Source organism: Pelophylax lessonae (genome assembly GCF_965119305.1).
Source record: "Pelophylax lessonae genome assembly, chromosome: 3".
Lineage (NCBI taxonomy): Eukaryota > Metazoa > Chordata > Amphibia > Anura > Ranidae > Pelophylax > Pelophylax lessonae.
In genome coordinates this window covers 53,965,071-53,979,102 of record NC_138770.1, presented here as the reverse complement: position 1 = coordinate 53,979,102, position 14,032 = coordinate 53,965,071, and the positions used below count along the sequence as shown (strand labels likewise).

The window sequence follows — 14,032 nt, the reverse complement described above, 5'->3', positions numbered from 1 at the left end:
TTCTGTACTGGATATTGTAATCCAGCAAAAAGCAAAATTCATTACTGGAGGTAGTTTTTCTAGAAGGCACTAGTGTAGTTTCCCTTGCGGTGGTGCTAACTCTAGAAAGTTCTCTCTCAATATGTTCAGGGTCATACCCTTTTTCCAGAAATCTTGATGCCAATTTTTTAGATTGGGACTGGAAATCCTCTTCCAAGGAGCAGTTCCTTTTCATCCTCAGGAACTGCCCTCTTGGGATATTATACAACCACAGGTTATGGTGGCAACTGCCTGTGGGTATATAAGAATTTCTATCGGTCGGCTTGAAGTATGTTCGAGTTTTCAAGCTACCATCTTTTTTAAAAATCTCCAAGTCAAGGAAAACAATACTCTCAGTATTTATATTCCATGTCAACTCAATATTCCGAGTGTTGGAATTGAGTCGATCCATGAAATGTTGTAAACTGGTCATGTCCCCTTTCCATATCAGCAGAAGGTCATCGATAAAACGACGGCAGCAGCTCAGCTGGGGAGGACGGTTTGTAAAGATGACCTCTTCCTCCCAGTGTGACATAAACAAGTTAGCCACACTGGGGGCAAACCGTCCCCCCCATCGCCACTCCTTTTACTTGTAGGAAATATTTCTTGTCATACCAAAAATAGTTCTTTAGCAGACAGAAATCTAAACACTCTACCAAAAATCTCCGATGTTTCAATGGCAAATCTGACTTATTTAGTGCCCATTTTACTGAGCTCAGAGCATCTTCATGGTTGATGATCGTGTAACGCCCAGCGGACAAGGGAGGAGGGTTGGTTGTGATGAGTGGCAATTACTATCGCCAAGAGATGCAGAGATTGTTGAGTGATAGGGACACTTATTCCCCTCTTCCTGGAAATCCGATGATCAAGTTCAAGAAAGAACTTGGGGGTTTGATTGACAGAGGAGAGAAACGAGGGATTTTGAGCTCAAAGGAGGCTCAGTACCTTAACCCTTTGTTTTGTAGGACCCCTATAATTTATTTTCTCCCTAAAATCCATAAGCATCAGACTTGCCCCCCAGGTCGACCGATCGTAAATGGCATTGAGTCAGTAACAGCAAGGCTCGGTCAATACAACGACCATTACTTGCAGCCCTTGGTGTGTGAAACATACGCATACCTTAGGGATACAAAACATGCCATAACCCTTCTGGACGACCTAACAGAGATTTCAGATTGCATCCTGGTGACTGCTGATGTGGGGTCGCTTTACACGATCATCAACACGCTTTACACGATCCGATCCTGAGGCGGCTCAAAAAATGCCTCATGTGCGAGTTTGCTGCGGATGCGCTGCGAATTCAGCCATACAAAGTGTATGGCTGAACTCGCATCCGCACAGGAGATCGCATGTAATTTAGGAGCAGTGCGCTCCGAATTACATGCGATCTCGCAAACCGCACAAGTGTGAACCGGCACTAAGTGCTGGTTCACACTACTGCGGGTGCGCTGATTCGCACTGCACCCGCACAAAAGTCGCACATGACCCTTTTTTTCAGCCGCATCAGGATCGGATCGCGCAGTGGTTCACACTTGTGCGATCCGATCCTGTGCGAACTGTCAGATCGCACTGCGATATGCGATCAAACTGGGAGTGTCGTTAACATTTAATTGACACCCCTGCGTATCGCATATGGCAGTGTGAACTGCCTCTTGTGCGGATGCGATGCGGGAACAGGCTGCGAATACGCAGCCTTCCAGCATCGCACAAGTGTGAACCGGCACTTACACTCTGTTTGCTCATTATTATTTTAAATAAATGAAAAAAAAGGCATATTGAGTTTTTTTTATTATTTTATCCGATTAATCGATTAATCGAAAAAATAATCGGCAACTAATCGATTATTAAAATAATCATTAGTTGCAGCCCTACAAGTTACCCATTCTTGTTCCTTTGGTAGGAGTTCCTCCATAGTTCCCAAAACTTTTTGTCCTTGTAGTCTTAAGCTGGCCATAGATGGATTTATATTTGGCTGGTTGAGCAGGCAGCAGACCGATTTCGATCTCTGGACATTCCCAACTATGAATTGACTTCTCATGAATGGTCCTGCTGTAAAATTTTGTTTTCGATCAGCACATGCAGCCATTTCTGATCAGTGTATTCTGACGGCAGGGGGAGTCTCCCCACTGTCAGAAAACAGTAACACAGCGCAGATGATTACCGCATCGCCATTGAATGAGCTAGATTTACTTTAATAGGCGATTTCTGTTGCATTGTCAAATAAAGAAATAAATAAAAGTCTAATAGGAATAGAAGGACATCCTTGTATTGGCTCCAGCAAGTGTGTAGACTTAATGGGATTGTAAAGGCAGAAGGTTTTTATTTTTTAGATAAAAAAAACCTTCTGTGTGCAGCAGCCCCCCTAATACTTACCTGAGCCTGTCCTTATCCAGCAATGTTGCAGGAGTTTCTCAGCTGCCCGGGACTCCCCTTCTCATTGGCTGGGACAGCAGCGTGGTGCGATTGGCTCCCGCTGCTGTCACTGTCAGTCAGCCAATCAGTAGAGTGGGGGAGTGGGGGTAGGTCGCAGCTCCGCGTCGGAACGGACGCAAGGAGCTGTCACTTGGCTTGGGTGCCCCCCCATAGCAAGCTGCTTGCCGTGGGGAACTTAACAGGAGAGAGGGGCCAGGAGCACAGAAGAGGGACCCAAGAAGAGGAGGATCCGCGCTACTCTGTGCAAAACCTACTGCACAGAGCAGGTAAGCATAACGTATTTGCTATTTTATTTTTTTTAAGCGAGAATTTACAATCACTTTAAGCCGGGCCACATAGATGGTTTGAATCTTGACCGGTTCAGCAGGGACCGGCTGAGATTCAAAACCATCTATGGACAGGCTGATTGTATCCCAGTCAATCAATTGATCAACTTACCAGCATGTCAGATTTTTACATGCCATTATTGCCAGTGGCTAGAGCCGCTAGCAGCTAGCAATAATCACTGTATTCTCCCGGCAGGGACAGCCCCCCCCCCCTTCCCCTGCGGGGAGAATACAGTAGTTCCACAGAAGGGATTTCCCCATCAACACTGACTGTGGTTGAAAGAAAGAAAATCGCATCATCTATGGCCTGCTTTCTGCCCCCCATGAGAAGTATGAGCTTTGGATGAATTGACCATTTTACCTAATCGAAAAACTGCTCTCTAACTTCTATTGTGTTGGCTTTGTTCCGCAGCCTCTGCATGTAGTGTGTCCAGAGCAGTACACACAGCCACCAGCTGCCCAGTCCCACCGCTCCGACCTCATGATAGACTGCCAGCCTCCCCCCATGTCATACCGCCGCGCTGAGGTGCTCGCCCTTCCCTTCAAGAGACGCTATGAGAAGATCAAGGTCATGCCAGAGGTGAGTGCCACACATTTGTATTTGCATGATTTTTGTAAACAAGACGAATAATCTCTCCTTGTAACCAATTCAGCTCTTTGGGCGTACTATGTATGTCCAAAGAGTGAAAGTTTAATGTGTTTTGTAGAGCCAGGTCTCGGGCTTCAAGGTGAAAGTGATGCAGCAGCTCCATAGCTGCCGATAGCTGAGCCAGCAGCTCAGTGCCCCCCCTTCCTCCTCCCCCCATGGTTCCCGGGCTGTCCCCTGTTCACCCTTGCCCTGGAACATGGCCGGTGGCCAGGGGAGAGAGATTTCAGTGAATCCGAGGCAAATCCATGCCTCGATCTCGCATGCAATGACTTGGAACACGGCCGGTGGTGAGGGGAGAGAGATTTCAGTGAGACCGAGGCAAATCCATGTCTCAATCTCGCATGCAATGTCCTGGAACACGGCCGGTGGCGAGGGGAGAGAGATTTCAGTGAGACCGAGGCAAATCCATGCCTCGATCTCACATGCAATGCCCTGGAACACGGCCGGTGGCGAGGGGAGAGAGATTTCAGTGAGACCGAGGCAAATCCATGTCTAGATCTCACATGCAATGCCCTGGAACATGGCCGGTGGCGAGGGGAGAGAGATTTCAGTGAGACCGAGGAAAATCGATGTCTAGATCTCACATGCAATGCCCTGGAACACGGCCGGTGGCGAGGGGAGAGAGATTTCAGTGAGACCGAGGCAAATCCATGCCTCGATCTCACATGCAATGCCCTGGAACACGGCCGGTGGCGAGGGGAGAGAGATTTCAGTGAGACCGAGGCAAATCCATGTCTAGATCTCACATGCAATGCCCTGGAACACGGCCGGTGGCGAGGGGAGAGAGATTTCAGTGAGACCGAGGCAAATCCATGCCTCGATCTCACATGCAATGACCTGGAACACGGCCGGTGGCGAGGGGAGAGAGATTTCAGTGAGACCGAGGCAAATCCATGCCTCGATCTCACATGCAATGCCCTGGAACACGGCCGGTGGCGAGGGGAGAGAGATTTCAGTGAGACCGAGGCAAATCGATGTCTAGATCTCACATGCAATGCCCTGGAACACGGCCGGTGGTGAGGGGAGAGAGATTTCAGTGAGACCGAGGCAAATCCATGCCTGGATCTCACATGCAAACAGTGAAACCGGAAGTGATGTCACTTCCGGTTTCAGATTTACCATTTCCTGGCCAGTACAGCCATCAGACGCATCTAACCAAGCTGATCTGTGCTTGGTTAGATGGTGTGAAGGGCAGGGGAGACATTGGGGCCCCTTATGTCTCCATAAAGAGTACCCTTCACCTGCCCAATGCTATCACATAGGGGTTTATTAACCGCTTGTGATAGCAATCAAGTAAAAATAAATATAAAAAAAGAATTAAGTTTAAAAAAAAAAAAATACTATATAAAAAAAAAAAAGAAATGGCGACAACCCCTGTAGCCCCGCACACCTGCTCAGGGTGTGCACGCGCATGTAAACCGCAGTCGCACCACACGTGTGAGGTATCCCTGCGAACGCCAGAGTGAGAACAATAATTCTAGCACAAGAGCTATTAGTTAACTCTAAACTGATCAGCTGTAAAGGCTTTTAAAGCGTCATCTATGGGGATTTTTGGGCACCATCGTTTTTGGCGATATTGTGGTCGCACACAATTTTAAGACATGGAATGTTTGGGATCTATTTACTCAGTGCAACCTCATCTTTTATATTTTACCCAAAAATGGGTATTATATGGTGTGGTTTTGCACTAAAATTTATTTTATTATCTTTTATTCCTGACATTTTGCGTTTAATTAACAGTTGCGCAAATATCATGCGAAACAAACAATTTGCAACTATCATTCTTTTTTGTTCTACATGGCCTCTGCTTTCAGAAAATATATAATGTTCTGGTGGTTTAATTATTTTTATTGCCAAAAATTAAAAATTTTATTTGTATGCGGAAAAATAAAAAAAATAGCCAAACTGGATCATCGGCTAATCAGCCGCTCAGGTCACTTTTTATAGGGTAGGGAATCGCTGGCTGCAAATTTCGATACCGGGTTATTGCTGACCGCTGCAGCCATGGCCCCGGTGTAACCACTTGAACACAATAGCATACATGTACATGATTTGGCGGCAAGTGGTTAAAGCTGAACTCCGGTCAGGAATATGAAAGCACTTTTGTTGCAGTCTTCTCTAACCTTTCAGCAGTATTCTTTCTGTTTTATATACAAGCAGCCACTGAGTAATTAGTCTGTAAAAGACCCATTAAAGGGCTCATTGCGCTGTTATCGTGTTTCTAAGACCGGGGGTCACTTAACTCTCTTCATTGAGAGGGGCCACCACTCATCTAACTGCCCTTGTTTAGTTTGTTCTCCTTTGCCATGGCATAATGGCATCGCCACTGTCTAGGTTGGGTCCTTCCCACATATCCAGGGCTGCTGTTAGCAATCACAGGGCCCCATACAGCCTACCTGAGAGGACCCCCCCCGCCGAAAGCGACTGAGGACATAGATTTATCAGTCCCTTTCTCTACAGCCTCAGCTGCACAGACAAATGAACAGGAAGCACTCTGAGGCCTCCTGCTCATTCACATACTGAAGCATAGTAGACTTCAGTGATGAATGGACACAGGAGTGTTTGGAACCGATCACTCACTGTGTTTATTCAGGAAAGGAAGGGGGAAGTAAATTACATCCCCTTCTGTGCCCACAGCAGCTTCCGGTGGGAGATTAGTGAAGCCGTCAGCACAATGGGGGACAGACAGCAGATAGAAGGGATGCATGTGCTAGATCCAATTCCCATTGCAGTGCAGCTGGAGGGAGGGAGAGGAGGAGAAGTTGGCAGAGCTGCAAGGGGAGACAGAAGAGGATCGGTGTCTGTAATAATATAGTACAGCCGGACTCAGCAGGGGCCCGGGCCCCCCTTTTGAACTGATGTGGTCTGGGCCCCAGGAGTGCTGGCTGTACTGCCTTATCAGTGGCCCTGCACACATCCGTGCTGCATCCGTTAGCTGACAACTTATTTCACTACCCTGTCTGTTCTGCCCATCCACACTTACATGATTTTCCTGACAGCCATGCAAAGGACCTCCCGTCCACAATGCCGTCTCTACCCACAATCCTGCCCAACACCGTTGCTAATGTCCCAAAGCATTCTGGGACACAGAGGAAACTGGAATAGGCACAGGATGTGATGTTGGGCACTCCAATGCCATCTCTTTCCAAAGGACTAATATTCCTAGATGGTGGTTGTAGCAATGATGATGTCATGGGGTTTAAAAAATGGTTTTAGCAGTTTGGTAAAGAAGAAAAGATAAACTAGGGAAGGAAATTTAACCGGTTGCCGACCGCCGCACGACTATATACTGCGGCGGTCAGCCCCGGCCAGGCAGAGTGACGTATCGGTACGTCACTCGCCTGTCACTGACTTGCGAGCCTATCGCGGGCGGGCGCGCGCCCGCCGAGGCGCGCGCCCGCCGCGGCTCGTTCACAGGCAAGTCAGTGCGTGTGACCGGCGGACTCGATGTCCGCCAGTCACACTGCGATCGCTCCTGTGAAGGGAGAAAGACAGAGCAGCTTGTGTAAACAAGCTGCCTGTCAGTTCTCCCTGTGTAAAAGTAAAGATCTGACCGTTCTACTATGTAGAACGGTTGATCTTTGCTTTTACACCAATAGGAATGTCCCTACACAGTAGAAAGCACGCCCCTAGGACACACTTAACCCCTCCCTGTCCAATAAAGTTAACCCCTTCCCTGCCAGTGTCATTTTTGCAGTAACAGTGCATATGTATAGCACTGATTACTGCAGTAATGTCACTGGTAACCCCAAAAGTGTCAAAAATGTCAGTCAAGGGTCCGATCTGTCCGCCGCAATGTCGCAGTACCGAAAAAAAAATCGCAGATCGCCGCCATTACGCGTTAAAAAAAAAACACCAAAAATGACAAAAATCTTTCTCTTTGTTAGTAAACGCGATAACTTTTGCGCAAACCAATCAAAATACGCTTTTTGCGATTTTTTTTACCAAACATAGGTAGCATAAAACAAATTGGCCGAAAAATGTTAAAAAATTTTGATTTTTACTTTTTTTTTTGGGGAATTTCATATAAAAAAATGTGAAAAATATTGTTATTTTTGCAAAATTTACGCTCTTTTTTTGTTTATAGCGCGTGATCAAAAAATCGCACAGGTGATCAAATACCACCAAAAGAAAGCTCTGTTTGTGGGAAAAAAAGGACGTCAAATTCGTTTAGGTACAGCGTCGCACGACCGCGCAATTGTCCGTTAAAGTCACGCAGTAAAAAATCGCAAAAAAACCCCTGGTCCTTTAGCAGCCAAATCCTCCGGGGCTTAAGTGGTTAAAGTAGTTCTAAGGTCTACACTTTTTTTTTTTTTTTAATGCATTCACAATATTAAGATAAAAAAAGTCCCAGTACTTGTATAACTTTTATACTGTCAGAGCGATAAGCATGTGGATCTTTCTTCCACAATTGGTGGTGTCAGCAGGGAGTATTGGTATTTTTAAGACTCTTGCACATGCATCTTAGTGAACACAACATGGAGGATATGGGAAATGATTATCGACACTGACACACACACACCTACACAGGTTGAACTTAATGGACTATTGTCTTTATCCACTTGCCACCCAGGCCATTTCTGACAATTCTCTCCTACATGTAAAAATCATTTATTTGCTAGAAAATTACTCATAACCTCCCAAAATTATATATGTTTTTTAGGCGAGTCACTAGGAAATTAAATGGTGGTCGTTGCAACTTTTTATGTCGCACGGTATTTGCGCAGCTCTTTCAAACGTGTTTTTTTTTTTTTCGGGCAAAAAAATTGTTTTATGGATCAAAGAAAAAAAAACTGAAGTTAGCCTGATTTTTTTTTTTTTGCATAATGTGAATGGTGTTACGCCAAGTTGATAGATACTTAACATGTCTTGCTTTAAAATTGTACAGACTCGTGGAAATGCACCAAAATTCGGTACTTAAAAAATAGGTGACACTTTAAAAATCTTTTTCGGGTTACCAGTTTAGAGTTACATAGGAAGTCTTGTGCTAGAATTATTGCTCTCGCGCTAATGTTCGCAGCGATACCTCTCATGGTTTGAATGCCGTTTACATACGTACGTATGTGTCCACTTCTGCGTGTGGGGACCAGGAGCGCTTTAAATTTTTTTTGTTTATTTTACTTTTACATTTTTTTTTATCACTTTTAGGGCTCTTTCACACGGGCGTTCCTTTTTTTTTTTGCCCGATCAGGTCCTTTTTTTTTTTTTTGTAACGGACACGGATGACACTTGTGTCATCCGGTCCGTATGTCCGTTTTTCATCCCATCCGTTTGCGGATGAAAAACTGACATAATGCATGTCTATGTAAATACGGATGTCAGCGGATGACACAACTGACATCCGTTTTTGCGTCCGTTCCGTTTTTTGAAAGGAGGAAAAAATAGGGTTCTCCTCCATTCAAAAAAACTGAACTGAACTGACAAAAAACGGATGTCAGCGGATGATCATCCGCTGACATCCGTATTTACATAGAGATACATTATGTCCGTTTTTCATCCGCAAATGGATGGGATGAAAAACGGACATATGGAACGCCCGTGTGAAAGAGCCCTTATACTTACTACAAGGAATGCATCCATTTTAATAGAAATAGGGCATGACAGGTTCCCTTTATAGCGATATCTGAGGTCTATTCCCCAGATCTCGCCTCTAGGTTGGAAAGCCTAAAAAAAAAAAAAACAATCTTGGCTTCCCAGCCGAGGCTAAGGCAGCGTTTACAACTGCAGAGGCTGAGCGTGATGTCAAAACGTCACGCCCGGCCTCCGAAGGTCATAGAGATGACCGGGGACCATCTAGTCCTGGGTCATCTCTATGGTAAATGGCCGCCGCCGGCCGGTTCATTCTCCGGTTTACCAATTATACAGGCGAGCCTGTAGAAGCACCAGAGGGGGTGGCAGGAGGGGGGGATGTTCCCTCTCTTTGCCTGTAAAAACAATCAAGTTGCTGAACAGCCGCTATGATTGTTTTTACTGTGAAGGGAATCGTCGGCAGAAAAAAAAAAAAGATATCTGGATGATGCCTGCAGCTGCACCCATCATTCAGATATCCCAACTCAGTCCACAGCATCATATGACATTGTTGGGTGGGAAGTGGTTATTCAACCTTACCTACTATGAAACTGTGACAAATAGTATATGCTACATAGATAATATAATTAAGATTGTACCTAGGCCCTAAAGATTCATATACAGATTTGGAAATAGAGTTGAGGCACTGAGGACTTTCATGGTACCTCAAAGACTTACAACACAGTGATTATATAAAAATAACAAATTTTATTGCTAACACAAATATTAAAAGAAGCCGCCCATACAGGGAGGAAAGTGAGCAACACTCATAATAGTATAATGGTTCACTAACGGCGCATAAGCCATTGAAGATGAACAAAACTCAAAAGGGATGATTCAATGAGAAATTCCTCTGGTATAGATAGGATATTAGTGCATCTACCCACACAGGGGATGATCGAACTTTTGAAAAGTTCGGTTCGACCAGAACACCCGAACTTCACGAAAGTTCGGCCCGGATTTCAGAACCCCATTGAAATCAATGGGACCCGAACTTCTGTAATCAAAAAACACCATTTTTAAGCCCTAAAACCCAATAAATGCCCCTAAAAAGTGCCTAGGGTTCTGGGTCATGCCCCATTAACTATTAATCACACAAAAAAAAGTTATTAAAAATTGTCATTTTTGATAAAAAAGCCAATTATTGAAAAATTAAAAAAAAAAAAAAAAAAGAGATTTTTTGATTTTTACTTTGGATTTAGTATCTGGGGGGTCTAAAAGGTGTGCATGTGAAGTTTCAGCTCTGTAGCATGTCCAGAACCATGAAAAAAAAAAAGATAATTTTTCAGTAGAACAGGGATGTGGGTCGGGACCCTCCTTTAACTTTAACACCTATATGATCTTTTTTTCTGGTTCTGGACATGCTACAGAGCTGAAACTTCACAGGTACACCTTTTAGACCCCCCAGACACAAAATCACACAAAAAAAGTTCTTAAAAATTGTCATTTTTGATAAAAAAGCCAATTATTGAAAAATTAAAAAAAAAAAAAAAAAAAAAGAGATTTTTTGATTTTTACTTTGGATTTAGTATCTGGGGGGTCTAAAAAGTGTACATGTGAAGTTTCAGCTCTGTAGCATGTCCAGAACCATAAAAAAAAAGATTGTTTGTATTAGAAAACTTTAAGCACAGGAATATGGCTTCTCTGCTGTAACACCTTGCCGGTTTAATAGAAGGCATTTTTTTGGGTTCTTTGCAGTCAGGAAAAACATCTGAACTTGTGTATAGTAGTACTGTGCACAAGTTCTGATGTTTTGCCTGCCTCCAAAACCCCCCAAAAAATACCAGCAAAAACACACCTGGGCATTTTTTTTTTTTGACGCTAGCGTTTTTTTGGCATTTTTTGGGGTTCTTTTGAGGCAGGCAAAACATCTGAACATGTGTATAGGGGGTATATATAGACATATATGTCTGTATATATACCCCTAGACATATATAGGTGTGATAGTAGCAGAAATAAATGCTTGCGCTAATGAAATCATTTACAGTAATATATTTCTGCTACTATCACACCTATATATGTCTAGGGGTATATATATATATACACCCTATACACATGTTCAGATGTTTTGCCTGCCTCAAAAGAACCCCAAAAAATGCCAAAAAAAACGCTAGCGTCAAAAAAAAAAATGCCCAGGTGTGTTTTTGCTGGCATTTTTTGGGGGGTTTTGGAGGCAGGCAAAACATCAGAACTTGTGCACAGTACTACTATACACAAGTTCAGATGTTTTTCCTGACTGCAAAGAACCCAAAAAAATGCCTGCTATTAAACCGGCAAGGTGTTACAGCAGAGAAGCCATATTCCTGTGCTTAAAGTTTTCTAATACAAACGATCTTTTTTTAATGGTTCTGGACATGCTACAGACCTGAAACTTCACATGTACACTTTTTAGACCCCCCAGATGTGAAATCCAAAGTAAAAATAAAAAAATCTCTTTTTTTTTTTTTCTTAATTTTTCAATAATTGGCTTTTTTTTTATCAAAAATGACAATTTTTAAGAACTTTTTTGTGTGATTTTGTGTCTGGGGGGTCTAAAAGGTGTACCTGTGAAGTTTCAGCTCTGTAGCATGTCCAGAACCAGAAAAAAAGATCATATAAGTGTAAAAGAGGGGTCCCACCATCCCTGCTCTACTGAAAAATGATCTTTTTTCTGGTTCTGGACATGCTACAGAGCTGAAACTTCACAGGTACACTTTTTAGACCCCCCAGACACTAAATCCAAAAAAAGTCATGCTTGCCTCCAAAAATGCCCGATAAATGCAAGAAAAAGCGCCGTAGAGAAGCCGTATTCCTGTTCTAATAAAAATTATAAGAAAATGCTAATTTTTGGGGGGTTCTGGACATGCTACAGAGCTGAAACTTCACATGTACACTTTTTAGACCCCCCAGATACTAAATCCAAAGTAAAAATCAAAAAATCTCTTTTTTTTTTTTTTTTTTTAATTTTTCAATAATTGGCTTTTTTTATCAAAAATGACAATTTTTAAGAACTTTTTTTTGTGTGATTTTGTGTCTGGGGGGGTCTAAAAGGTGTACCTGTGAAGTTTCAGCTCTGTAGCATGTTCAGAACCATAAAGAAAAAAGATCGTTTGTATTAGAAAACTTTAAGCACAGGAATATGGCTTCTCTGCTGTAACACCTTGCCGGTTTAATAGCAGGCATTTTTTTGGGTTCTTTGCAGTCAGGAAAAACATCTGAACTTGTGTATAGTGGTACTGTGCACAAGTTCTGATGTTTTGCCTGCCTCCAAAACCCCCCAAAAAATGCCAGCAAAAACACACCTGGGCATTTTTTTTTTGACGCTAGCGTTTTTTTTGGCATTTTTTGGGGTTCTTTTGAGGCAGGCAAAACATCTGAACTTGTGTATAGTGGTACTGTGCACAAGTTCTGATGTTTTGCCTGCCTCCAAAACCCCCCAAAAAATGCCAGCAAAAACACAACTGGGCATCTTTTTTTTTTGACGCTAGCGTTTTTTTGGCATTTTTTGGGGTTCTTTTGAGGCAGGCAAAACATCTGAACATGTGTATAGGGGGTATATATAGGCATATATGTCTGAATATATACCCCTAGACATATATAGGTGTGATAGTAGCAGAAATATATTACTGTAAATGATTTCATTAGCGCAAGCATTTATTTCTGCTACTATCACACCTATATATGTCTAGGGGTATATATACAGACATATATGTCTATATATTCCCCCTATACACATGTTCAGATGTCATGTCTGACATCAAACATGTCCTCAAAAAAGCACTGGCAGTGGCAGCCCCTGCAGCATAAAAAATGCTTGCTGGTGAGAAGCCACATGCCTGTCCCGAAGCAACTCAGAGAAATGATCATTTCTCTATAGCGGTCACCCTGCTATGGAAGGGTTTTGTCACCCTGCCATAGCAGTCACTGTCAGTTAACCCTACACTACACTACGGTCCCCTGACACTTAACACTTTCCCTACAGAAACTAAATTTTTGAAGCTAACTTAAGTGTAAAGGAGCACTCAAACTACACTAGATATCCCTTTCCTGACACTAATAAATGCTAAATGACACTTTTAAAGTAAAATTAACAGAACTGCTTCCACTCTCTTCCATGTCCAGTATAACAATGCTAGGAATATGGCGGGGGCGATCTTATATACTGGGGGGCGTATTCACTAATGATTGGTCTAGGGACCCCCTAGTCACTCCAATCACATTCCTAGCATTCTCCTGCCCCCTCAATTGGCTTTTGCTAATGGTTCTGGTCCAATCACCGGCTTTTAAAGCCCATTTCCTGAAGCATTGCATTTTGGTCGGTTCTGGTTGCCAAATTCCGAACTTTTTGGGCAAAAAGTTCTAAATTCGGCCAAACCTCGAACACCCAATGTTCGGGCCGAACCGATGGTGGACCCGAACCGTTCGATCATCCCTAACCCACCCAGGGGGACCACTCAGAAAAAAAAATCTTCAATCTTACTCTACATGTTTTGCGGGGAATCCGCTTCTTCAGGATTTCTGTTCAAGAGGAATTAATCAATGATTTCTTGATAAGAAAAAGTAAGAGACAAGGTGTGGGTCGAAAAGAGGATTTAGGAGGTCCAAAGATATCTGGATAAAATGTTTCTTACACTCCCAAAATGAGACGAGGTATATGCAGCATACGGGACATAGCATGTATATAACCATAGAATAGCTATGACAGTATTAGGCCACAGGGAATTGCTAGGATAAGCATAGGGTCCCTTATGATAGATATAGAACGTGACCTCAGAAGATTATGTAGATCATATGGCCATACAATTCAATAAGAATAGGAGAAAGGAGGTGAGCTGTGGTATTCCCACTAGAGAGCAAACCAACTGGTTATCTTAAGTTCCTAGACCTCAACGACACGCCGCTCATCAACCAGGTATGCTGCATATACCTCGCCTCATTTTGGGAGTGTAAGAAACATTTTATCCAATAACAATATTTTTCACATTTTTTTTGTATGAAATTCCCCCCCAAAAAAATGTAAAAATCAAAATTTTTTAACATTTTAGGCCAATTTATTTTC

At 43.1% G+C, this 14,032-nt stretch overlaps 1 protein-coding gene across 1 annotated transcript in view; it reads left to right on the top strand.

Moving 5' to 3' along the window:
- Positions 1-746: 746 nt before the first annotated feature.
- Positions 747-14,032, top strand: part of LOC309550319 (integrator complex subunit 9-like) — a gene marked incomplete at its 5' end in the record, with an annotated part of 44,554 nt that continues 31,268 nt past the window's right edge. The window contains 2 exons of the mRNA XM_082250716.1: positions 747-788; positions 3,190-3,357. Coding sequence (XP_082106842.1) covers positions 747-788; positions 3,190-3,357 — 210 coding nt within the window. The remainder of the gene's footprint in view (positions 789-3,189; positions 3,358-14,032) is intronic.